Here is a 27,096-nt window from a genome sequence, read left to right on the forward strand (position 1 = left end):
CATCGCTAGGAACACTAAGAGAGTCACTCCATATTCTGAAAATTTGGTTTGATTCTCTGGATTTTTTCTGTCTATTTTTTTAGGCAAAGGCTTATTCCTTAGTGCTATGTTTGGAGATTGATCATTCATACTCTTTGGCTACCAGTGTTCAACTTGAAACTGAATGTATACAAATATTTAAATGCCTAAGAAGGAAAATAAAATACTTGATGACAGATTCAAAACTTGTCCTGACCAACTACTACTAGCAAACACATAGAAATACATAATATCCAGTAATCACAAGAATTGTCCTTGCACTTCCAGTCTGGCTCTCTGAAGTGCATGGTGTGTATGCAACAGCCGTAGCAGAATAAAAAGGACAATCTCATGACCAGGTAAAACAAATATCAGTCTTAAAGGGCCACCTGATTTTCCCCATACCAATGGTGCTCTTACTACCATGCTCTGGGCTGTTGCAAATGACCACCTGGCCCTCTTGAATAGGCCTACAGTACCCACACAAGATACAGATTAAACACAAACACACACTTTGAAGAGATAGATCTGATGAAGATTCAGCATGGTACAATAATAATCATAACCCACAGTGGATTCCTACAGTTTGGGCTCAGAAGAACAATCCCTGGATCAGGACGTACATCACACCAATAATGCTCACACGAAAAACTGAAGCATACAGACCAGAGACCACATCCTCACATTTGGACCTGATCTATAACTGCACTGTCTTTTGGCTGTGAATCCTTTGTCTTGCTCTTTTACACAACACAGCAAGCAATCTGCATTTACATTCTAAGGAAGGCAGGCAGCCTCCACTGCTCTACCAGATTCAGTATTCCACAGGTTCAGTCTTTTCACTGAGAAGGAGCTCAAAGCTTAATGTATTGCTGCAGTGAACTGCAACTGCCAATAAAAGCGACACTGAGGCTTGGTGCTGTTTCCCTTTCTCCCCCCTCTCCATCCCTTGACGAGGAATCTGCTCTGCCTTCTAGAAAGCGAGGCCTGCAATGTTTTGTTTTCCCTTGGGTAGTGAGCAACAGCATTTCTGTCCAATACAAATCTTTTGGCAGGGCTAAAGACCTGCAGCCCCAGTTACCAAAGAGGACAAGCAGTCTCCCAAGAGAAGCAGTTTTAACTCCTAGGGACTCTACTTTTAGTCATAGCACCAGAACTCCTTGAAGCAACAATATCCTTTGACCTGTCATTTATGGCAGGGGAGGGAGCAGGGACAGAGTTGATCTACAGGTCTGAGTGTCCAACTGCTACTCTGCTACATTAAAAGAGTTCACACTGTACAAAGCAGGCAGATACCAGAGAACAATTGAATTCCCTCTTCCTCATCTTCTCAAAGGGCTGAAGAGGGAGAGAACAACAGTGAACACGGTTGCTAACAGCCCAAACAGACACCAGTTGCTGAGATGAGCCAGACTTCTGACAGGTCAGTCTGAATCAGGAAACTGATTTAAAGTTTATTAAAACTAAACTAAGGTTATATTTTTTCCCCAGTAACGTAATCATCAGCTATATTGCACAGATAAAATCTGGGTAGATTACAAGCAATTTTGTTGTTTCATGTGAGGAGGAGTAGAATCCACCTTTTACAGTCATGCTGTCACAGAGAAGGCTGACACTGAAGGAAGTATACGTGACTGTACATGGCAGCGGCAAAGCAATACATTATTTTTAAATAGTTACTATTTAGAGGAGAACTGCCATTAGCGTTTTGAATACTAAATCAAATCCCTTGCAAGTATTATATCACAGAAAAGTGTAAAACAACAGCTTAGGCTTTGATTCACCACTCACTTCTTTTTCTGTTCATGGGAATTAAATATCTCCTACACAGACAACCAATTACAAATTAAGTCCTCAAATTATGCCCAATTCACTTACAACTTAAAAGCAACTCTCAAAATTCTGGAAATAGCTTGAAGAAAAGTACAAAATGAAGTTATTAATTTTAAAAAAAAAAGCACTTTAGGAGATAACACAGTAGAATAAAGGGAATTATAAAAGCAGAGTGATCTGAATTCTGAACAAAGCAGGAAACACCACACAGGAGTCTCATTTTCAATAAAAACAATTGACAACAAAAGCAGCTGACTCCTTCTTAATAATTCCACAACACTTTTTTTAATATTGTCCCAAACACTTAACCTTTGCACTTTACAATATACCAGCTTTGATTTATGAAAGGAAATCACTGGTTTTTGTCCTGTTCTCTTCAGTTTGACATTGTAATACAGTTGCTCGTTTTCAAGGTGAAAGCATACATGTTGCCCAGACTATGGCATCTCCGTACATTTCTTGACATTACTATACCACATGCAGGAGGCAAACATCAACCTTTCACTATCACCACTCAGCAAAGCTAGATCTTATCAGCAACACATAACTGTAAGAAGAACCTGAACATGGAAACGCACAACTAGCAAGAGGCGGATCCTTCTATGCCAAGGGCTGGTCTCACCACATACCAAATAATCCTTCCTACCCCTCGGCAATATTCTGACCAGTACCACAGTTTAAGAACCATTCATGAAGGAGAGACAGAAGCTGTTAATGGCATATAGACCTTTTTCTACAGAGCTAGTTTGTTAGGAGCGTAAAAACATTAATGGGCAACAAAGAAAGTTGCTTCACAGTTTCACAGTTATAGAGATGCTACAGTCTTAGCCTCCACAAAGTCAGTATGTAGTCATGCCTCTTTAACATAATAGCAAGGATCCTGTTACTAGCATCAGTCAAGATACTCAGGAGCCTGAAGAACTACACAAGTAATTCTGAAAATGTACTATCAACTAACTTTATGACGGATTCTGATCTTAAATAATTCTGAGCTAGAAGACAAATGACACTTTTAAGAAATAATCCTTCTTAACACACACATTGATTAAGGCTCAATAAATAAATTACTACAGTATCACATATCAATAAGAACTAGAACTATGCCTATTGTTCATAGCATGGTTTTCTAATATTTAGAAGGTTCAGCGTTATGTCATTCACAAGAACACCTGAGAAAATCAAATAAAAAAATACAGGCCTATACATCATAGTCTTCCATCCCCATTTAATCTTTCAGCAACCACACAAATACATTTTACTAAGGAAAATCACCTCAGTGCTGCCTACATGAGCCTGTCGTGGGAACCATTCAGGCTTGAAGAACAAGAAGGGGTGAAAAACAGCCAGAGGCAGCCCCGCGGCAGCGAGAGCCCGAACCAAGCCCGGCCTCTCCCCGCAGAAACCCCTCGCCCGCCATGACACCTGTTTTGAGGCGAGCCTCCGGCCCGCCCCCCCCCGCGGCTCCGCAGCGCCGCGATCGTGACCTGCAGCCGCTCCGGGCGCTGCCACGGCCCGCTCCTCCCGCCGCCCGGGCCGCGGCCGAGGGGCCCGGCAGGCCGCGGGGGCCCCGCGCTCACCGTTGAGAGCCGAGGCCTGCAGCGTGGCCCCCGAGGTGCCGTCGATGACTTTGATGGCGCCGCGAGCGGTCACGGCCAGGATGGCGTTGAGCGCCGGGTGGTAGCACAGGCTGCAGAGCCCGTCGGCGTCGCAGCGCAGGCAGCCGTCCCGCAGCAGCAGCCACTCGCAGGAGCCCGGCCCGGCCGACACCGGCCCTGGCCCGGGCCCAGCCGGCGGCGCCGCCGCCGAAGAGCAGGAGGCCGCCGCAGCCATCTTGCCGGCCGCTGCCGCCGCCGCCCTCAGGACAAGAGGCCCGGGGGGAGCCGCTCACTGACAGTCCCTAGAGCCGCCGCCGCCGCCAGTCACCATCCGGGTCCGGGGAGAGGGGGAAAGGGAGAGCGCCAGCGTGAGCAGGAAGTGACACAACCGCGCCGGATGCGGAACGGCCCGCCGGCCTGACAGTGTGTGTGGGGGAGGGGGGAGGAGAAGCCAGGGCCGCTCCTCACGGAGAAGGGCGGGGCGCCAGGGACGGGGGCGGGGCTCCGCTGCGCGCGCGCGGCCGCGTCTTCTCCCTCCCTCCTCCACGCGCGTGCGGCGGCGGGTACCCGCCTCCTTGCGCGCGGCCTGGGCGGCGCGGCGGCCCCTCCGTGCACCCTCGGGCACGGCCCTGCGGGCGGCCGGCACAGCAAGCGGCGCCGGAGCGGGCCGCCCCGCGCGGGCTTGGCCTTGCCGGCAGAGAGGTGGCGGCGGTGCCGGGCCCCGGCCCGAGGCCGGCGGCGGGAGGTTTCAGCCGCAGGGCGGGCGGCCGGTCCTGTGAGGAGTCGGCGTCATTTCTGTGTTCTGGCTGCGTTCCCTGCAGGGCCCGAGCGCGCCCAGCCGGCCCTCGTCGTCCCCCGGCCCTCCCGCCTCGGGAGCACCGGAGCGGGGATTTCCTTTGCCTGCCCTGGCTCTGAGGCTTTTCTGTACTTTGTGAGTGATGTGAGAGACCCCTTGATGAAGTTGCCTCCAGCTTTGGTACCAAGTGGAAAAGCGCTTGTCTGCTGCATCCTGCCTTCGGAAGGAACTCGGCCCTTGGAGAGGGTGTCCCGGCGGGGGCCGGGCCGGGGCTCGGTCATTCCGGGGGGCGGGGTTGACGTGGAGGGGGTCCCCTGTGTAAATACAATGGTTCAAGAATGAGTTGTTCACCCCAAATAGAAGAGATGGAGTTGTTCTACTCATGAGAGCGTTCATGGTGTGAAGCAGTATTCACTATGCTTCAAAAATGACATAACTATGATAAAACCTTTTGTATTGTTCCTTTTCACCCGCTAGAATAACAACTTGTATACCCAAGACCACCTCTAGGCATTCTTTTAAGTAGCACGTTCTGCAAAAATATTTGAGAAAGCTTTTAGGTAACTGATGGTCTTAAATATAATGAAGTTTCAAATACAATGTTTCCTACAGAAGAGTATTTTTATTAGGACAGGCTGCTGTAGCAGGGAAATAATTTCAGTGATAGTGTCTCTGTAAAGAAAACACACACCAAAAAAACCCAGCAAAACAACCACACCAAAAGCATGTGGGTACGGATACCACCCAGGCTAAATCAAAATTGTCCTGAGGGCAAAATAAGCAAGCTTTTAAGCTTGCTTCACCACTTCAAGCGAAACATTAAAGACCAAAAAGGGTAGCAACAAAACTTAAGGCAAATCTGAAACTCTATGTTTTCTCCACTTCAAAGCAATGGATTTCATATACTCTTCAAGCAGGTGCAACTTTTCTGATAGGCAGCAGAGTAGGTCTGATGGGTAGGAGATGGAAAAAGCCACGTGCACACACATGGGTTTAGCTATTCTATACAGAAAATTGTTCAAAGACCGTGACTTACTAAGGTATGATATCCATGTCTCTACCTTGAAATGAGGTGTTGCACCTTGGAAAGGGAACTTTTTGCTAGATGAATGCGCTTCAAATTTCCAGCTTTGACAGACAGAAATAGTGTGTGTATATATGTATATATATATATATATATAATCACAAAAACTTAGTTATAGGCTCACAGCTTGAGATTGATGACATATATAGAAACATGTGTCTAAATTCAGTGAATATAAATGAGCTTCATACATTCTGTAAACAAGTTTAATTCAAAATTTTTATAAAATACATCTTGTATTTACACACATACCTCATCTAAAAATATGTTTGTTAAATGCAAAGTTATTACAAATTATCAGAACCATTTGAGAGCTGTTTGTACATATTCCTTGCACAGCATATGCAAAAGGTGACCCTAGAGATACTAAGATTAAAAGGTGCAAATCTGCAGTTGTGTACAAAATATGTACTATGTTAAGTGCATATCTACATTGCATATTACATGTGCCAGGTCTGTGGAAATGAACCATTAAAATTGCAACTATGAATTTCACAGAACAATAGTACAGAGAAATTTGGAGATTAAATAGAACATTCTTGCATCCTTTGAATACTCAGTCATTTCAGATGCACAGGATCCATTATGGACATCTAATGAGCAGCTATACTAAGAGGAACTAGCTTAAAGCTCTCTGACAGCCTCGTAACCTAAATGGTTGTGGTGATGTTAGTTAAACGTGTATTCATAGGGTCTGGACTGAGTCTTCTAATGCTAGTTGGATATTCCTGTTTAAAAAGAAATATAAGCCATGAAAAAGAGTGAGACCAGATTATCATGCAAGATTTCAAAGCTAACATGCTATTTTTTTTAAAAAATAAATTGTAATTACCTTTTTTTTTTTTTTTAGAATGTGGTATGAATGCTCAGCAAAACACTTGCAGGTAAGTACTAAGCTGCTAGTATAATTGGTTTAGTACAACTGTGCAGTAATTCCACCAGAACTTCTGCAGCACTCAAAAATTAGGTGAAAAGTTGACCACTCTACCAGTTTTTCTCCTTTAATATATTACAAGCTAAGTATTACATTACACTTTATGTCCAGCATCAACTTTAAGTAGTTCCATTTAAAGTCAACACAAGTATCAGCCAGAAAAGCAGACAGAATAAGCTAAAGGTTTATGGTAGAGTTGGAATTTAAATATAGATTTTGTATCACTAACAACTGGTAAGTTACTAAAATGGCAAGCTACACAGTCTAAAAAGCTGAAAAACCAGTTCTGATAAGGAAGCAAGTCCATCATGGATCAAAGACAGCCCTGGCTATTACCTTGTCATGGTTGATTTTTATTTGCAGCATCAAAACAAAAAACCAAAACAAGACATGGGGAATGTTTTTTTTCTGTTACCAAAAAGAAACTTAAGATGCATTTGGCAATGCTAAATACTGAAGACTCCAAATGCGTAACTCAGTACCATGCAAAGCGAACTTCCCTGGACTTCCCTTGCGAAGAAACATTACCATAAGGACCATTACATAAGCAATCAACACAGCACACAGGAAATATTTAACATGTCATCACACTATTACATAATCCTTGGATAGTCAAAATTAGCAAGACCGTAACTGTTACTAAGGCTGTAATTCTGCCTTATTTAGTGGAGGGAAAATCTGGCCTTACAAATCTTTTTTTTATTTCTCTTTACAAGAGATTAATAGTACTGGAGGGAAAAAAATGGATGCGTGTTAAATACCGTGCTATTAAAAGCAAGACAGAGCAAGATGTTGTAAAACATAGTTAGGGAAGCATTATTTTTATTTTTGTCATCATAAAATAACATTGTTTAAAGATCACACAAATTTGATAGATGGTCTTTTTTTCTCCAACGTTAAGCCAGCACTACAGATGAGAAAGGTGTTCGCCTGTTTCTCTGTAAATTTATATTTTTAAGTAAAATAATTTGATTCTCTAAATATGCATTTTAATTATGTCTCACAGTAAATATCTTGCTCCTTTGGTCAGAGATAGGAAGTGAAGACTTCAAATACTTTTATCTCCAATTTTTAAAAACCCAATATACATCCTTAACCAAGGAGTATTTATGTTACACACAAGCCATAGATACAAAATACACAGTATATACATGTTTTGAAAACAAATTGGAATTTATAAAAAAACTCAATAGCCAATTCAAAGTAATTGAGGCACTAAATTAAAAGTAGTATCTTCATGTCTTGATTATACAGACTATTCTGTGAACAATCAGGACTGTTTCATAAATATATATTATCTACAGAATTTGCTGCGCCAAGAAAAGCCAGCTGTGTTTAAGCTCAAAAGAAAAATTGCACTTTGAGATTGTTACAGTTAACTTCTCATTTTTCTCCTTGAATATAGTAATCTGGTCCTAGTGCTTTTGGCACAGGCATCGAGTTGTGGTTTTGCTACACTTTCTTATAAAACACAAGGTTATTTTATTTTGTTCATTAAAATCTGAAGAGTCTTAAACAAACCTAGAACTTTGATACAAATCTATATAGCTACAATTGCTTCATTAAATAATATACACAAATATGCTCTTCAATCTTAAAACATCTTGACAACTGGATACAAAACAGTCACTTGTATTATCTCCAGCCTCTTTAATCTTATGCATTATCAGCCTGCAAGTCAATAAAATATGGTTTCTGGCCACATCTTGCACTAGATCACACCCCAGTATACAACGACAGAAAATAAATGTATAATAAAAAGATTGGATAAATTAGAAGGGGTTTCTTGGTCTTGAATTCTTCTCCGACTAGTAATGATGCAGCACTGTATGCAGCCCAAAAGACTCCAAATAACTGAAAAAGAAAATGAAAAGTCTTAGCTGACACCATAAGAAATATCTCTCCAAATACCAAAATAAAAATCAGTTTTTCTCTCAATGTAATTGAAAAGAAACCCCCTCAAAAAGATTTTTATGTGAAGAACTCCACACACATACACTATGCATTGTAATCTAAGTTTAAAGAAATATTTAGCAAATAGGCATGTTATTTTCAATTGAGACATTTGTACTGAAGTGAGCAGCTAAGGATGTCCAGTAAGTTCTCTAACGTAAGACACGCAGATACCACAAAGCAAACCATAAGCTTACAGGCACCGATAGCTTCAAACTTCACTGTATTAATAACTTTTCTTTCTACCTTGACTGTCCCCAACCTTTCTTTAACGCCTCCCTTTCTTTAAGTGAAAGAAGTTAATATAATTGACTCTTCGTCCTACAATATAGACCAGAAGGTTAAATCAGCATTTTTAATTTCAGGATTCCTCTGGCTTATAAGCTTTTCTTTAATTATGGTGCCCTCACTACAAGGTAACTGAACCTCACATTCCTATTCCTTTCAGGTGCAGTCAGAAGGCTGCCAAACTACAATCTGTGTCAAAAACTGTATTGCTTACTAAGTTATCAAAGAACCACCTTATAAAGATGGGTAGAAGATAACATTACCTATGAATAAGCACTATGTTATATGAAGTCAGCACACATACTTAAAAAAAAGTCTCGAGGTCAGTAAACTTGACTCAAACCAACAAGGTTATAGCAAAAAGTAATATGACATTATTATCCTCAACAGCACCTTTGGTATTGATTTTTTAAAAAAGGAAAAATAAGGAAAAACACTTAAAACTGAGTGGCATGCAAGTTCTCTCCAGCAGAGAACTTTTTCCACAGTTCTGTCAGAGGACCTGAAGCCCCTTCGGGGATTACACGGCCCATTCAACTGCCATCATAAAAACAAAATAACACAACCAAATGCTCCCCCGCCTCCCACACGCAAACAAACAAACAAAAAAACCCACCACACACAAATCCAACAAAAAAAATTGCATGTGACTGCATACTTTTGGTTTTGCAGGTCTGCAGAGATGGACAAGATCATGACTGAATTCTCTTACACACATAAAGAAAATTGCAGCAATTAAAGTAATTGAAATGCATTGCTCAAGTAGTTTACTTTGCTGATTGCAACTGAAAAAGAACTGACTGGAGTTTCACTATTTCACTGCAAGTTCCACAACTTTAGGACTGTGAAATATTTCCCCAAACACAAAGCTCTCAAGCCAGAAGCAGCAGAACTTATCACACCATCAGCAGTTTTGGTCATATGGGGCTTGTCCTGCATTTTCACACTAATGATGCAAAGACCTTGCACAGAATCACCCTAAGTTAATGTAAAACTGTTAGTGCTAATCAAGTAACACAGGCTTCATTAACATATATTTATTTTCAAGTTATATATTAGTTAACTGGCAAGTTAATGATTAGCTTTCTGACCGTATCACTTAACAGTAATGGCAAGTTATCAAATCACAAACACAGCAATTTTGTTATTAATCATACACTTCAGTTGTACTTCAATTATACTGTTTACCAGCAAGCTAAAAGGACAGAAATCAACCAAATCAACAGAACAAGAACTCCAAAAGTGTGCAGCTTAGCTATTAAAAGAATTTTCTCAGTCAGCCCTTCCAAAAGTCCAGCAATAACTTCAAAGGCTACCTAAAGTGTTTTTAGAAGTACTGTAAGTGTTCAAGAATGTTATGTAGTTCTGGGATCTATCAGGGAACATTGCTACTTTCACAAAAGGTGTCCAACAGCAGGCGGTATCAGACAAGTTATTCTTGCTTTGTGCCTTATGTTCCACATCTGTAAAATCAGAACAATACTTACCTTCTCTGCAAAGGGTTTTGAGAGCTTGGTACTGCTACCACTATGGGAAGCTCTCAGACCAATGACTAACGTCATAGTCAGGCTGCAGAAACTAAAAATAAACTGGATGATGGGGGAAGGGACAGAACAGCTGATTTACAGATTCATCACTTTGAGGTTTAATTAAACATCCTCTTCTCAAAATTATAATCCTATTTATTTTATAGCAATAGCAAAATACTTAAACAGAAGCTAACCTGGTAACAACAGGTGTTATTAAAACAGCACTGTAAATCCCCAGATACTCCAAAGAAACATTTAAACTAGATTTTGCTTGGCAGTCATGTCCACCATGCTAACCAAAAGGAAGACAGAGCTCACATTATAGCTCTGAATATTTTGACACATCACCATGTTGTCCTGAACAGATGAATACCTGAAGTCTTAGACACGTAACTTAAAAAAATAACTGTAAACAATTCTCAATACATGATACAGAACTTACTTTTATTAGGGTAGAAACAACTTCAAATGATCCAACCACCAAAAGTACAGGTGCTATGACAATAAGGGGAAGTAGGGAATATCCTATCACACCCAGAACTTGGCCATAAGCAACCTGAAATTTTCAAGCACATAAAAACAAGCCTTTTAGTACTCAACCTTTGTCACCAAACACGATTTGATCTTGTTATAACAGTATGAACAGTGATAACAATGTGTTAGGTATTTATGAAATTTAAGCTAAAGGAATCTTGCTAGTATAAAATTGGCTTTTTATGCTATCCCCTAGAATTTTGCAAATAATAATTCAGTTTTCTTGAAAATATGTTGTCTTTTTTTTTTTTTTAAACACCGTAAATTACAATGTTATCACTTCCAAGGGAAGTATTTACACAGGATCAAATATGTCATTCCACCCACTCCTCATATTTTCAAGTTCTGCCTTAAGTGATTCTCAACTACTGCTCTCCATGGAGTGCATAAATGATACCCAGGAGCACAGAACTACAACAGACCTCTCAGTCACCAGATGTCATCCTGCCTGTCACAAGCAGCAAAGATACAGTTTTCTGCATTAACATACTCATATCCATTATACATAAACTCAAAGTACATTAATGCTTTTGGCATCAGCGGAAGACCAAGAACCTGATCCCTTTAAGGCACAGAAATATTCTGATTTCCAGTTTAAATTTATTATGACTATCTTAAATAGATTTATTTGAAGTAACATAACTGGTTTTAGCTTTATAGGGATTAAAATGTCTGACGTTCCCCTATGGCTTGAAATGTTCCTGGGCATAGCTAGACTTCTTGGATTTAACAGGAAGAACAGTGCTGAAACAAGGGCCCATCTTGCAAGCAATCTCTTGTGGCCAATAATCCTTCACAGTGAACTGTGCAGACCTATACTTTCTCCCCAGTTCACACATTCTGGTAGCTTCACATTTTGAACCACAAAACAGATTGATTTAAGGGCATCTGGATTAGGCTAGTGTGCAGAAAAACCACAAAATCACATTTATAAAAGCTTTTTCTTTCGAAACAACTGTTCACACAAAGACTCCAGTGATTATGATTTAAAGGAAAATCTAAAAAATATTAAAGTAAATTTAAATAATGTAGGAAGTCTTCAACACTAGTTCATCATTAATACAAGATGTGTAGTAAAAATATAAAAATCAAATATCACTGAATATTAAGTTCTTCACAACACAGTTCAATGCAATTTATGCTGCAGAGCTATTTTAAGAAGTTTCTACCCTCCTGAATCTTCCAGTTGTAGCTGTCTGTGGGCCTTGCTGCAAGTAGTTTTTTGTCTACAACTGAATCACTTAGTGACTCAATTTGTAAACAGCTCAAACAACTACTCCAACCCTGCTGGTGCAAGCGGCTGGCGGGAGGGATGAAAGCCAGAATTTCCATTGGCTTTGCAGCTGAAGAACATGTGCTGACTTTCATCCTTTAATGGCTTCGAACTGCATCAGGGCAAGGATGAAAACAAGCACTGGGAGGTGCTCTACCCACAAGGACATACAACTGCTGTTAGCCTCATTTATAACAAACAAACAAAAGATTAAATAAAGGGCAGTACAAGAGCAGTGCAAAGAAGGAGAAAGAGTCCCACCTAGCTCAGTGACCAAAAAAATAGAAAGCCCTTGTCCCTCAAGAATAGACTTCAGCTCTGGAACACAGGCACCTGGTTGAATTTCTGGCATTCATAATGTGAATTTCCAGATTGTTTATCACACCCAGCCGTGCATCTGTAGCACAGAAAGATTAGCTGGCCACCTCTGTATTTTAGATTTTATTCTACAGGTCAAGAACCTGAAATGAAGATGTTAAACTTACCAACTGCATCCATTCATAGTTGGCTACAAGGTCTAAAGCCAAGCACCAAGAAAACCCAACTATTACTGAAAAATGTAGCCAAGAGACTTTACATTACCTCCCTCTATATCCTTTTTGCATACAGGTACTTACTTCTCCTCCAAGAACCCTGGCCAGTAAAAAAATTGTCAAGGATCCAAATATCCAAATAGTTATAATCCAAGAAACAACCTTAAGAGATAAAGAACAATTCATTTATATTAATCATTTTTATTGCAAGAAAGAAAAACTCATTTCTATTAATCCCTTTCACTGCAGTCACGGATTTTATTATGCAAAACTGAATTCTGAATTGCGACAAGAATAGTATTACTTAGTACCACAATGCAACTTGAGAATAAAATTCAGAGGTTACATGTACAGAATCACATTAATGGTAAGTTTGCATGTGCATTCCATGTTCACCAATGTGTTTTGTAAATATTGTAATATTCTAAGTATTGTAATATTCTATCAGAGTAGGAAGAGTTCAGTTAAAACTAAAGCTAAGACCACCCTAGCTCAATGTCTTCACATCCCACCTATTAAAAATGCAGGCTCAGAGTTTTTAAAAGGCAGCCCAACCAAAACAAGGAGTTGAATTCTGTTTCTTTCATCCATAAAGATGCCACTTTATTCTTTACACAAACTGAGAACAGTCAGAAGATGTAGGGCTTTAACTTTAAGAACTTGTAGGTGATTACAACTTAAGAAACAGCCCCAGACTCCTGGGACAAGGTCTAATTATTTTTTCTAGTTTCTTTCATTGCTCTGCTCATAAACTGAAGAAGAAATCTTAAAATCATTCTCTGTCTTAACAGAACCTTCAGAGTAACTTAACTATTCTTGGAGTTGAGCCACTGGGAGGATTATAAGTTAAGCTCTCCCTTCTGAAATACCTTTTCAGAGGGAAACAACAAAATCAGCTCAGTATCTGTATTTCCAAACGTACAACGGCTGCACTTAAAAATTAAGTTAGTACTCAATTCAGTTTTATTGCATAATTAAAAGTTCCAGTTTCACAGAAGACTCAAATAGGGAATGATTTTTCTTTAAAACCAGCTAAAAATCACAGCACCACTTCAAAAATTAAGGTAAATATAATAGCTTTATGCTATTTGTGAAAATAGTGCATGGTCTCCTTTTAATTCCTGCTTTCTTCCACTGTCTAGAAGAAGAGGACCACACTGAATTCTCAGAGCAGGAATGCTTGTCTCCCTCCAGCTTTCAGCCCACCCATTCAGTTCATAGAATCATTTTGGTTGAGAGACACTTAAGATCATCAAGTACAACCGTAACCTAACTCTGGCACTAAACTATGTCCCTAAGAACCTCGTCTGTACATCCTTGAAACACCTCCAGGGATAGTGACTCCACCACTTCCCTGGGCAGCCTGTTCCAGTGCTTCACAAGCCTTTCCATGAAGAAGTTTTTCCTAATATCCAATCTGAACGTTCCTTGGTGCAACTTGAGGCCATTTCCTCTCATCCTATCACTTGCTACTCTAGTCTAGCTGCTGTCATCCTGTCGCTAGCTACTAGCTTTCCCTCCTCACACATAAACAGCACTCTCATATCTGTATGGTAAATGCACCATTTCTAAGAATCATTAGACCTGTTGTTGATGTACAGTAGGTACTTGAACTGCAGGAGGTAGTTTATCTGTGATGGGATCAAGGAATGGTTCTTGCTTTGCCTGGGAGACAGCTCAGTGGTCCGTTTGAGTAACAGTGGTTTAGTCCCACTCACTTCAAGTCTCATAGAAACAATATACTCAGAGTGAATTCTCAGTTGGCATTTGGTACACCATATGGAAGCCAGAGGTCACAAAGCGAATGATTTTATCTCACCATTCACAAAAATCCTTGCATAAGCACATTCTGTTCATTTCCATATGGCTTACTGCTATGCTACATTGCATTTAAAACACCTGTAACTACACATATAGTCAAAGATTTCTGAAGCAGGTTCACCTAGGCTCACATTCAAATTGTGACTATAAATGATACCACTTTTCTGTTTCAATCTGAAAGTAAAGGAAAAAAGCTAACAGTGTTCATAGAGGCCAATTAAATCTGCACAATGCCTCTGAATAGCTATTCACTCTGGAGTTCAAAAGGAATTATGAAAAAAGTCTATTGATCAAAGGAAAGTTACTTGATAGTAATTGAGCAGAGAGGACAAAACAGCAAATGGCACTAATGGAGATTAAATACACCAGATAATGGCAATGATATAGTATGAATTAAACAAGTAGCTTTATTTGTCAGGAAATTAAAATTCATGACAACCAAATAAATGTTCTTTGGTAACATTTTTAGTAAGAAAAGCAAGTTAACAAAAGGTCACAATTAAAATTGAAAGATACACTAATATGACTCTAAATCCATTAGTATAGATATGTTCCCTCTAAAAACCACATCTTTCCTTTGTTTTACTGCATAAGAAACTTGACATTTCATCATGATTAACTTATCTGTGGGCTACTTACTACATTCCTTACTGCTGTCTTTCTACATATTAACTTGAGAAACAGCATTTGAAATTATCCTCATTAGTATGTGAAGAAAATACTTTCTACCTACGTAAGAATGCAAATTGCTTAGCAATCATGTCCCTAAACTTAGTTTTGATTTTTTTTAGGTAGAAGGCTTATACCTACCTTAAATTGTCCATATAATGAAATCATTGAGAAGAAGAGGACAACTGCCAGAGGACCCCAAAAGTCTGGATTGTCTCTGACTACCTGTCTGTTAAACCCAAGAGATGGCATAGGCATCAACACACATCGAATTTTGTAGTAAATATCCTTCAGATCAATGTCAAGTTCTTCCCTGAAATTGTAAAGCAAGGGAGCGTTATTATACACCACAGTAATGAAATAGAGCTTTAAAAGTAAGTTCCAGGCAAACAGTAAGTTTATAGACCAAATCTCCTGTCACCCATAAGGCTTTCTGAAGCCATGACTAGCAAAGGAACTGTTCATCCATAACAAAACAACACTGCATCTTTATCCTACTTTCAGTAACTGGCGTGACACAGTTACATATATTTAATTATTCAAAATTCAATTACATGACTGAGAACAGAGAACATACACAATATACCATTAGGATCTATTTTCTGACATGCAAGAACACATAACATTCATACCATTGTAACTACTCAAAAAAATAAAAAACATGCATAGGCAGAAGTACACAGTTGTGTATTCCAATGCTAAGTAGTTTGCCATGAGCACAGCTATTATGGAAAAACCTTATTTTGAATTCTACAAGAAAAAATACCTTTACATTCACTAATCAAACCATTCAAAATATATCCGGTAAAAGCAAGTTTTTAAAACAAAATGAGCTTTCACTTGCTTCAACAACAGCAGCTTTTAGCGGACCAGTTTATGCCAATTGTTTAATTAGTAGTTTCTTTCCAATATGCGTAAAAAATAAATAAAAGTCAATTAAATCAGCAATAAATTCTATCAACAGATCTTGTTGTTCTATAATTGCCTTCGCCAGTCCCTGCTACAAACTATCTGCAAGCAGCTATAAATTGACCAGAAGACTCTTCTGCTTTGGAGGCTCTCAACAGGTCCATCTTGCCCTGATGGTGCTAGCATAACAGGAAGGAGGCAGACTTTCTTTCCAAGTCTACCTCTTTAAGATTATGTGCAGAACCTTAATACAGAACTGTAGGCCAGTGTTTTCCTTATGCAGTCATGACTGAAGAGCTCTGAAGAGTTGTAAGAGACTTGCAGAAGATAACCCTCTCCTCTATATTTAAGACCACAGTGGAGAAAGATGTAGGATAATATCTTAAGTCTGTTTTTTTACAAGGCTTTGATTTATAACTTTTTCCTCAGAAAAGCTGAAGCAAGAAAGAAATTCAAAGACATGAATCACCATAATTTCTCTTAAAAAAAAATACTGCTGATTTAGTCTCTCAAGGCAATTTCAAGATTGCTATTACTGAAGCTATTTCAGAGTTGGTATTACTAACCTGTGACTTAACAACAGAAATTGTTCTTTAACTCAACCCTGATTCTAAAGAGTATACTAGAAGCATTTGTTTTCCTCCATTTGTCTAAACAGGAGGTAGCATTCCTATATTTTACACTTACAACTATGTAAGACAAATATTTCCTTCCTGGAAATAATTATTTCTCATTGCCTAGGGCTTCTGACAGTTTCTCACATGAACTGTCTTTCGCGTGAAGCTGAGAGCTACCTCACCTAAGAAGTGATGGCAGCTGTAGCAGGAAACAAGGGTCTGGCGTAAGGCTGCCCAATGCGACAGAAAAAAAAGTCCCTCTATTGAACTAAATGCTGGCACAGTAGCACCACATCAGTGAACTCCCCTTAGCTGGCTGGTATTGTTCAAATCTATGGTAGGATTCAGGTTACCAGGCTTTACAGTGTTTGTTCTGGGAATAATCAGAACTGCACAAGAAGTGCTACATGAAAGTGAGATTAAGGTCATCTCTGTTAGGATTATTATAGTCATGCTGTTTGCCACAAACTCATCACTTCCATGGCATGTTCTCCTCACTTCTAGCAATCAGCAGCTACAAACACTCAGCTGTCTTTGAATCACAAACTTGGTTTTCGCAGTATAAAAAGTTACACAGAAGAGGGAATTAATATGTTGTCACCTCAGTACATCATTCTGTTTCTTAATTAGAAGTTGGAGGTTTACAGAACAGACTTATTCACACAAGGAGCTACTTTTGCACACTTAAAGTACTTTTCAAGTAGCAGTTTCATCATTAAGCTGTTCAGACATCTGTTCTCTCCCAACACTCTAATTTCAGTTCTCCAGAGTGCTCTCCTGCTCACTGCAGTTTTTTAGAGCATCATTATATTTAATTTGCACAGGAAAACAGTGAGACACTGCCAATGAAGTTGCTTATGTGCAGAACAAGGACTAAGACTCAGGCTGCCTGACATACAGTGCAGTAACCGTAAGATACAAACTTTCTTCAGTCAACAACCCCTCTGTGAACAGAACAAGGGATGCAGAGATTTTCTGTTTTAACGACATTTTCGTCTTTGAACACTAGCACCTTTTTAATCTATCTTTATACTATAAGGTAGCATCAAAGATTATAAAGTTTGTACTGCCTTGCTTCTAGCATCCCTATTGTAATAAGCATGATTCACAATGCATTTACTTCAGAGTAAATGACAGAATTTACTAGATTTACTCACGTGAATCTTTCCACAGGATTGTCTTAGCCTCTGATTCTTTTACAGCATTAAGAAACTCACAACATCAGTGTAAAAGATAGAAAGAATGTAATCTAATTTTTTAAACCATTACAAGATCAACAGATAAGAGCGGAAAAACCATAAAAGCTTTATACTTATAGAGATTAATAAAATTGGATTTTACTTCCTCCTTCCTTCCTCCCCCACAGTGAATAACAAGCCTCTCTTATACACTAAAAATAAAACCCATAATGAAAAACATAATATTTTCATTCCTGCACCAGAAAACACTCATTGGTCAAGTACTTTGCCAAACAGAATTCCAGTCACAGCAAAAGGCTGTGGGACAATTTAAGAGGCTACAAGTTGTTTGTTTTTTTCCTACACAGCTAATAAAGATAGATATCAAAAAATAATGATGACATACAGGAGTGGCTTGTTATCTTCTGGGTCATCATCTTCTACTTCCAGAAGCCAGCCATAACCTCTCTGTCTTAGGAATGTAGTTGCAGTAGATTCTTTGATGAATTCTCCTCCAAGATTTAGCTTAACATCTGGAGTTGTTATGGAGCCACTAAGATCTTAGAGAAAAAGGGAGAAAAATGTCTTTTAATGTCTTGCCAAAAGCCATTTGATTTCAAAAGTACTGGAAGATAAACAGTGGATATATAAAGCTGCATGTGCTGGTCATCATCATGAAATATTCAAAATTATAGACTACAATTATACATTAGCAGATATATAATTTGAAAGGGTATTTCTGGTTTGAATGCAATAGTAATAATCTGGGACATAAACCAACGTTGATGGAACTCCTGTTTTGATTACACAGTGTTAAGGTATGACAAAAAGGCTTTGATTTGTTCTTTATCATTAAGCATTAAAAAGGCAAAATAGAAGTTAACTAATGAAAGCCTAACAATACAGTAAGTTATGGATTATTTACCTTTTTTTTGCTGGCCATACTATACCTCTTTTGGAGCCCATTCCTGCACAGTGGCATTATTTCAGCCAAAACCATTCTCTGCTTTTATGTCAAAGTTTTCATGAAATAAAAGCATTTGTATATGCTTTTATTTGTAGCCTGCCTTCAACACAGGTTAAAAAAACATTTGGAAAAGAATAATATCAGAGAACCCTAGGCTCCAGCCAATAAAAGGAGATACAAGGAGTTCTCTTCAATATGCTATGATCTTGCTCTGCCAAAGTACTAAACAAAACAAAAAGCAATTTATGTATGTTCTGGCTGTATCAAAGTCACCAATAAATATTAATTTTATTCGCTCATTGTATGCAGTTATATACAGATGAAAATACAAAATAGTAACTGAAAACATATGAATCAACTTGAATAAAGAAAAATATAGAATAATTATTGCTTTAGGAAATAATGCATTTCCATTATTTGATAAAAAGCAAAAATTCAAACAGACACATGTACAGTTTTCGTACAAACCTTATCACAAATATACTGGAACACAAAAACTCTCTTCTCATCCAATGTCTTTTCACTTCACCAAAGAAACTCTTATTTTGCTTTTTTCATTATCATGTGTTCTTCACATAAAAAGTTCCTAGGCACAAATTTCCCAAAACACCTAGCTATAGCAAGTATCTCTGACACACATACTCAGTCAAGTCAGGCCACATTTGTAGATTACATTTGTGACATCTTCTATCAAAATTCGATACAGTTTTATAGAAACAAGATGCATACAGTGACAGAATGTCACAGTCTTCAGCCAGCATGTCTGAATCGTTCACCAATCATTCAGTATCGCAATTAATTTAACAGAATAATCCTTCCCAAATCAGCTTTTGCTAGGCCACTCAAGCTTAAATTCAAGCTTCTCCATAAACGCTTTTCAGCTGTTTCATAATCATGAGTTAATAATCCATTGCTTTGATTTTTCCAACAGCAACTGCACAGGATCCTTATAAAGATGACCCTTAGCTAAAGAAGGATTTTCACTTTGCTCCTGTAAGTATTGGCACACATACACCATTCTCACCAGACACAAGTAAGCCTTCCTCTGCTGTTTACGAAGGGAGGAAAAAAGAAAAATGTATTCTTAATGACTGCACGTCAAGGCAGAGAAAGCCTCACCAGTTTTCTGTTGTCACTGGGACCCTTTTGTGATTTAAAAATATTTGTTTATGCTACAACATAACACTGCATCCCAAGGAGAGGTTCTTGCTATTCTTTGTGCACAAATGTGGCTGTCAAAATAAGCAAATGTAACAGTCCAACCAGCCAATTATTTCTCCTTTCTCAGTGACAGCTGAAGATCCATCCTGAGGCAGAGGAACTTCTACACAAGTCTTATTTACCAAGACTCCTTTTAGCAGTTGATGACTGGTAAATACCTACAATCACACTTCTTAATCATGAAACCTATTAACATGATCTTAAGTCTATTTTGCAAGATATCTCAGGTGGGACATAAAGCTGCAGAAAACAATGAAAAAAAAAAAATGCTACCTCCACTTCTACAGACTGCTTTGAATGAGATGGTTAACTGCAAGCCAATGGAGAGGAGATGAATCTGCCAAGAACTGATGGTTCTGATGCCCACTAACAAGAGTTAAGGTGCCTTCACTGCTACTGGCTCAGGCAGAACACCACAGAAGCAATGCTGAGGTACCTTACATGCCTCATTTCAACCACACATTGTGGAAATGTAGGTTTCAATAGTCTCTGGTTTCAACTTTGAAAAAGCAATACAAGAGGTAAACAAAAACAAGCTAGTTTGTTCATTATGCCATCTGTCCACTTAAGTGAGACTACCTCTTTGGCATTCTTACCCACAAACAGTTCCTACCTCTCGTGGAAGTAAGATGGCAAAATAAAACCTTATAATTCTATTTTTCATATGGACCAGGATTTGGAAAACAAATAGAAATTAGAGAGTTATGTGTTTAATTTTGCTTGGTTTTGCTTGTTAGGGAACGCCTACACAGCACTTTGCAGACAGGACTACACTTGAACAGGTCATGCCTTGCTTGTGTTCATAAAGAACACGGAGCTGAATACAATACAACACATCCTACTGGAAAGGTGGCTGTATTGGACTGGGTTCAGCATTGCTCAACAAATACTTCCAGAGGCAATCCAGAGAGTTTCCATTCAGAGGTACATGGATCCTTTTCCAGGCCAAGGTGGATAAGAAATACAAAACAAACAAAAGAAAAAACACAGCCAAGATCGTAGCTGTTGATTAGCATTCCTTGTCAGAAGGACTGGGAAGTTCACCAAAGTACAGGTATTCTACAGCAAGTTTTCCATTTCAGTAGTTCTTTACCAGGGTGGGGCACCTACAGATTTATACAGTTTCCTGCCCCTGTCTGTAATTACAACAGTAATTAAATACATACATAAAGCAGAATGCTTATTGTTTAAATGGGTAGAGCCCAAAAGGTCATTCTCCATCAAAACAAGGTAGCACTATGTTGACTCTTATGTGTTCATTTTTGCAGACTTAAGGCTTCATGGCACATTCAGGCAGAACACCACAGCCATTAATGCAGCAGTTAGGCAGCTGGCCACACTTCATCCCCTAAACTACACACAGGGCCCCTTCCCGCCCCTGCTCGCTGCTGTGCTGAAATGAGACACAGCACAGAGCCTTTTGCACAGCACTACAGCGAATGTGAACATCCAGTACAGGCTTCAGTACACACCAAACTGCACTCCCAGCAAGGCCGGAAAGAAGAACCGTCAGTGACAGCGCCTGTCACAGTGATGTCAGGTCACCGGGCGCAACCTCGGTTACGGCTTTCAGCAAACACAGGGAACGGAGCAGCTCGGCCGGCTCTGCCGCGGTGGCGCTTCCGCCACACGGACGGCGCAGCTGCTCGCACCGGCACTCAGCCCCGCTCCCGGCAGCCTGCGACAGCACAGTCCCGCAGCCTGAGGGCAGCGGCCACCTCAGCCACCCCGCTCCGCCTCCAGCCACGCCATCAGCCCGGAGGAGGAGGGGAGAGGGGAAGGGAGGCACCTCTCGCCTCAGCGGCACGGGAGCCGCCCGCTCCCCCGGGGCCTGGCTGAGCCCTTCTCCCGGGAAAGCGAGAGCGGCCCCAGCCGCGGCCCCGCGCTCACCTTCGGCGTCTGCTGAGGAGACAAAGGTGAAGTCCCCGTTGCTGGGCGCATAGAGCGGCGGCTGCTGAGGGCCCGGGGGCTGCATCTCCCCGCCCTCCGCGGGGCCGCTGGGGGCAGCGAGAGGCGAGCGGGCACCGGGGCCTTTGGCCTCCCCGATCCCTCCCGCGGCGGCGGCAGGTACCGAAGCACAGCGCGCAGCCGCCTCACAGGGCAACAACAAGCGACACCTCCCCTCCCATTGGCTGCTTGCAAGGCGCACCGTGATTAGCCGCCGCGGGGCCAATACTGGTTCTGTCTCGTGGAGTGCCGTCACTTCCACTCCTGTATAAAGCTTCTCCTGATTGGACGAGGCGTGACCCTTCGGTGGGAGGGTGCAGGTGCGGGGTTGCAGCGGGCGCTGTCGCTATGGCTCTCGCCGCATCGTCCGGCCAACAGCCGCCGTAGCTTCCCGAGCCGCTTCCTTCTTTCCCCCCTTACCTCCACCTTCAAGGGCGTCTCGCCGGTGCCGGGTCAGCCCCCGGTGCCGCCAGCACCTGCCTCCGCGGCCGCAGGGACGGCGCCGAGTTGCGGCGGTGGGGACGGTGGGCTGGGGGCTGAGGCTGCAGCCCAGGGATCAGCCCCCGCCGGTTGCCGGCTCCCGTCGTAGTGCCCGGTGCTGTTAACTTCTGAGACCCGTGGGTGACCGGATCGGGACGGTGCTTGGGCGTCGGGGCAAACGGCAGCCCTGAGCAATGCACTGCAGCCATCCCCTTCCCTCCCCCGAAACACGAGTGTTCTTCCAGCGAGTGCGTCGGGTGGCAGCCCGGCCGGCGGGGCCCCGCGCACGGTGGGGAGCAGCCCCGTTGCCCCGGAGGCTCCGGGGGCTGCGGGGCGGCTCGGCCTGCAGGCTGCTGCCGGGCGGGACCTGCTCGCTTCGCCATGGGCGGTGCTGGGGACACGAGGGGTGATGTCCGACCTCCCAGAACGGATTGGAAAGCTAACAGCGGAAATTCGGCGTTTGGAGGACCCTGGGATGACAGCTTTCCCCCTCGCTGCCATCTGCAGCAGTTTTCCTGGTTTTCTTCTACAAGTCGTTCATAGGGAGATATTTTCATCTTAGCTTTCTATATGCTGCTTGACCCATGTAATCAGCTTCCTGCTTACTACTAAAAATAGTATTTTGAACCTTCAGTATCAAAAAAGTTGTGAATACTTATCCTTTCAAATACAACTCTGGACTTCTTATTTTTCTTTCCTTGTTGAATAAAAGCATCATCCCAAATATTTTCCTTCCATGATGGAGATGAAAAAATGCATCATTCCTTTTGACTATTCAGAAAGATTTGCCTCCATTTTTACTATCCAGTGACATTTTGTATGGCTCTACCTTCCAGTATTGTCATGATCATCTGCAACCCATTTACTAATTGTTTTCCATATATAATCCTAAATCTGTTCTGTTACCCTACACAATTTTTTTCTCCCCCATTGTTTTGAATTTGCCTCCTCTCAGTATCTAGATGCAGTTTTCATGGTACTTCTAAAGCTATGCCTAGTCCCTGTATATTAGTGGTATCCTTTATAGTCCGGTGCAGTTCTGGGGTTTCTGGACTGCTCTCCTGCAATTCCCTTGTCTAGAAGGAAATCTGGCACAGTCACAAATCGGACATAGAATACAGCATATCGCATACACTCCAGAATGGCTGCCTTTTCAGTTCATAAGCAAAATGCATTTGCATATCTAAACAGTTCTCCCAAAGTTTAATTTGCTATATCCAATGTGGCCCTTGTACCAGGCCTTGCCAGCAGCAACTGATGAACACAACAGGATAGATTTCAGTTGGAAGGGAGCTATGAGGATCATCTAGAACAACTAACCTCACCACTTCAGGGCTGGCCAAAAATTAAAGCATATTATTGAAAGCATTGTCCAAATGCCTCTTAAACACGGACAGGCTTGGGGCATCTACCACCTCTCTAGGGAGCCTGTTCTAGTGTTTCACCACTGACTCTCTAGAGAAATGCTGGCTCATGTCCAGTCTGATAACCTGCAAAGCTTCATAAAATGGTCCGTTCATGATCTGACCAATGATCGTGCTGTGAAACTTGGTTTTGACTGGCCTGCAAAGAGACCTCTGTAGTACTAAAGAAGCTGTAAAATAATATTACTGAGATCCGTTTGCCAGTCCTTGTTATAGTAGGATGACAAGGACAATGGCTCTGGTTGTGATCTATGCTTTGAAGAATCAGGAACCGAACTTTTTATATGTTCAACGACTGCTAGATTTAACAGAAAAGCTCCCAGATAACTCTGCTTAGACTTAGCCATGAGCTCCTTCCCTCTTCTCCCTGCTAAATAACAGCACGTTTTTTCTCAGAGGACCTGTTTTTTTCCTGATACCTCAGGGAAACAGGCTGAAATTTGGTATTCATGCTACATGTATTTAATTCTACTTCATACATAGAATTAATTAATTATCATGGAGTATAAATATGGATGCATTTTAAATTTTAAAAGCTACAGGATGAGAAATTGCGCTAGAGCAGTGGTTTGATTTGGAGAAGGAACCTCCTTTCTCCTATATATCCCATTTAAGGAAATCACTGTGAGTTCCATCTCAAATAATTTTGAACAAGTAAAAGCCAATCTGATTCTTATGGAGAGAGCATACTTTGCCATATCCAAGCATAGCTGAAGTTTGCCTTGATATAAAATATAACTTGGGTTCAGGTTCTCTGTGGACATTTTACAGTGATTATCAATTTCCTTGCAGCAGCAGAAGTCACATGTAATTGCATGTAACCTTTTTTTTAACTGAAAACTGTCTTCATAATACAAAACAACCATACCAATATTTGTTTAATTTTATTTCCCCTTTAAAAGGTTGAGCAATCAAGACATCTGGTAAGAGTAACTAATTTTCTTAACTATTATGTGCAACTTGTTTGTTACAGGACCTTTGCAATAGGTTTCCTTCAGTTTCTGATGTCTCTTCCTCTTTACTCTGTTATAGCCAGAATTCAAGGTGCTTTTGGATGATGCTCTTAGTTGTACGGTTTATTCGTAGGTAGTCCTGCAAGGAGCGGAGACTGAACTCGATCATCCTTACGGGCCCCTTCCAACTCAAGATATTTTATGATTCCGCTATTACATTTACCTACACTGATATGATTGAAGCTGGGTTTAAAAACCTTCAAGGAGTTTGGTACCTGTGTCCCTAACAAGGCCAGCAACATGCACCGCCAGAACAAGACTTGGATGTGTGTGGGACAAAAGTAGTGTACCTCTTGATAAACGTCAGGAGTATCTCTCAGAGCACTGTAAAAGAGTGGGAGGAGACAAATGAGCAAGAGAGGACATCTCACATGGGCTCAGTTTTGAGGAGGAAACTTCAGGCAATGATAATTAATGACACAGTATTATGCAATGGATGAGTAACAAATGCACATTTTATTAATGTGCCAAATGGGAGCAGTGACAAATAAGATGGCATGCCAGGCCGGGTGACTGGTTCTTTCCTCATTTGATGGTTTCATGCACTGGACCCAATGTTATCCACGTGCTGTATGATTTTCAAAGTACAACTAAAATGGAGGTTGATGTGAAGCAGAAGACAATTTCATGACATTGCTGAGCGTGCCTAGCAAAGAAGGGATCTTGTTCACTATTTGGAAATATTTTCCATGTTTTCTCATTGTCTGTGATTCTGACTATGATCTCTGTATGAACATGGGCAAGTAAGTCATTCTGTTTCTCTGCTTTCAATAAACTATTTATACAGACATTCATTATAATTCACTGTCTTATTTTTAAACATGATTTGGGTAATAGAAGGAACTTTTTAAAATTATCTCTTTTCCTGGGGACTTTTTGACCAGCTGAGAACCAGATCAAATTTCACACAGAAGAGACACTGAAGGAGAGAAAGACATTCTGCACATGCTTACCTAAAACAAGAACAGTGAGTGGATTTTCGAGAGTTGCCCCTCCTGCTGCGCTGTCATACGAGAACAGTGAAGGATAGAGAAACACACCTGATCCAGGCACTCTGGATTTTTCTCAGCATTTGCTCAAATATTAAGATTTTGTCTGTCCTCCCCCTCCTTTCAGCCCCCTTCTCTTTCCTTCAGTCTCTGCAATGAGCTCCCCTTTGTCCCCTGGCGCGGCTGTGCCAGCGGAGGGCACTCCAGCACCGCTTTTGCCAGATCAGACCTTGCCCAGGGTGGGATCCGACCAATTCAGAGTGGGATTCTGGGCAAAAAAAAAAAAAAAGAAGGGTTCAAAACTAGTTGAGTAACCTGTTTCACCCGGATGCTGCTACTAGATTTCTCAGCATTTTCTGCATTTTCCCTTTCTGTGCACTTTAGAAATGACCTTCATTGATTAAGACCCAGACTACATGTAAAAATGTGAGCAATCATAAATTGCTCCAGTTGGTCTGCTGAGGTTTAGGTTGTCTTGTAGCTCATTGCAGACAACCACCCTTCTGTGTATCTTAACTGTTGACAAGTGCTGGCCTTGCTTCTACCACCAGTAGGACAATTTGCTTGCTCTCTGGCTTACTGTATAGCAGTAAGGGAAAGGAAAAAGGGAAAGTAAGTGTTTTAAAAGGCCGTAGAAAGCTGTGATGCATACAAATGCCTTGTGGGATGGCCACATATACAATCTATCTGCAAATGGTTATCTTAGGAAGGGCTCCTGTTAAATGTGAATTTTACAAATACAAGAATCACGCAGTACGTGAACTTACAGGAACATTTTGTAATATTCACTGTGTGAAAAGGAAGTGAAAATCATTGATGTTAAGTCATCTTCCAATTTCTTGGGGGAGGTGTGGAGCAAACTGCTGTGACAGAGGAAGTAAAGCTGAGTTGCTGGGGAGGTTTATTCCTAACGTCTCAGAGTAACAGCAGATTAAGTCAATCTTTATGCTGATAGTATAAGTCATCCACTTTGAAATGGATTTTGCATTTGCATCTTGGATTGTTAGAGCCTCTTTTTGAGCCTGCTTTGCTGTATGTAGTTGCTCGAGTCAGTGCTGCTCTAGTTAGTGAGAAAATCCCTGAGCCCTGGCTGCTTGAAACAGGGAGATGCTGTGGTTTATTCCAGATAACTACAGAGTCCCGCAGTGAACCTCTCACTTGTGAGTTAAAGTTACTATCTTTTAATGAAACCATTGAAGAATGAATGAAGTAAATGCATTGTAGATACACTCATTTTTACTGGTAGCAGAAATATTTAGTAACTTGACCAATAATCCTGGACTGAAGGCTAGGTTTTTGGTTACCGCTGTATCATAAAATTTCAAGTATTTAAGAACTGGAACTTGTTTTACGTCAAGAAACAGTGTCATATGTTTCTGGCAGCAGAAAGGTATTGCCCAACATACTCATTAAGCAAAAAAAAAAAAAAAAACATTGAGTAATTGTACAAGGAGGAAACTTGCAGAGAAGGAACTTACAGATAATACAGAG

At 40.9% G+C, this 27,096-nt stretch overlaps 2 protein-coding genes across 8 annotated transcripts in view; both read right to left on the reverse strand.

Annotated features, from left to right (window-relative positions):
- The window catches only part of BIRC6 (baculoviral IAP repeat containing 6), a 183,831-nt gene extending 180,037 nt beyond the window's left edge, over positions 1-3,794 (reverse strand). For all 7 annotated transcript variants that reach the window (XM_082047541.1, XM_082047537.1, XM_082047538.1 and 4 more), the window contains exon 1: positions 3,429-3,794. In XM_082047541.1, the coding sequence (XP_081903667.1) occupies positions 3,429-3,681 (253 nt within the window). In that variant the 5' untranslated portion in view covers positions 3,682-3,794. The remainder of the gene's footprint in view (positions 1-3,428) is intronic.
- Positions 3,795-5,518: 1,724 nt separating this feature from the next.
- On the reverse strand, positions 5,519-21,873 carry YIPF4 (Yip1 domain family member 4). Its single transcript, XM_082047322.1, has 7 exons — positions 21,643-21,873; positions 17,971-18,124; positions 15,002-15,173; positions 12,455-12,532; positions 10,473-10,586; positions 6,159-8,114; positions 5,519-6,127 (listed from the first exon to the last, which is right to left on the reverse strand). The coding sequence occupies exons 1-6, from the start codon at positions 21,725-21,727 to the stop codon at positions 7,977-7,979; spliced, it is 741 nt and encodes a 246-aa protein (XP_081903448.1). The 5' UTR covers positions 21,728-21,873; the 3' UTR covers positions 5,519-6,127; positions 6,159-7,976.
- Between the last annotated feature and the right edge of the window lie 5,223 nt (positions 21,874-27,096).

This window comes from Streptopelia decaocto (genome assembly GCF_964273445.1).
Source record: "Streptopelia decaocto genome assembly, chromosome: 3".
NCBI classification, from domain to species: Eukaryota; Metazoa; Chordata; class Aves; order Columbiformes; family Columbidae; genus Streptopelia; species Streptopelia decaocto.

Coding starts and splice junctions, on each gene's coding strand:
- YIPF4 (XM_082047322.1), bottom strand. CDS start 21,727: ATGCAGCCCCCGGGCCCTCAGCAGCCGCCGCTCTATGCGCCCAGCAAC. Junction 18,125..21,642: donor CTCCTCAGCAGACGCCGAAG/GTGAGCGCGGGG, acceptor TTTTTCTCTAAG/ATCTTAGTGGCTCCATAACA. Junction 12,533..15,001: donor CATTATATGGACAATTTAAG/GTAGGTATAAGC, acceptor TTATCTCTTAAG/GTTGTTTCTTGGATTATAAC.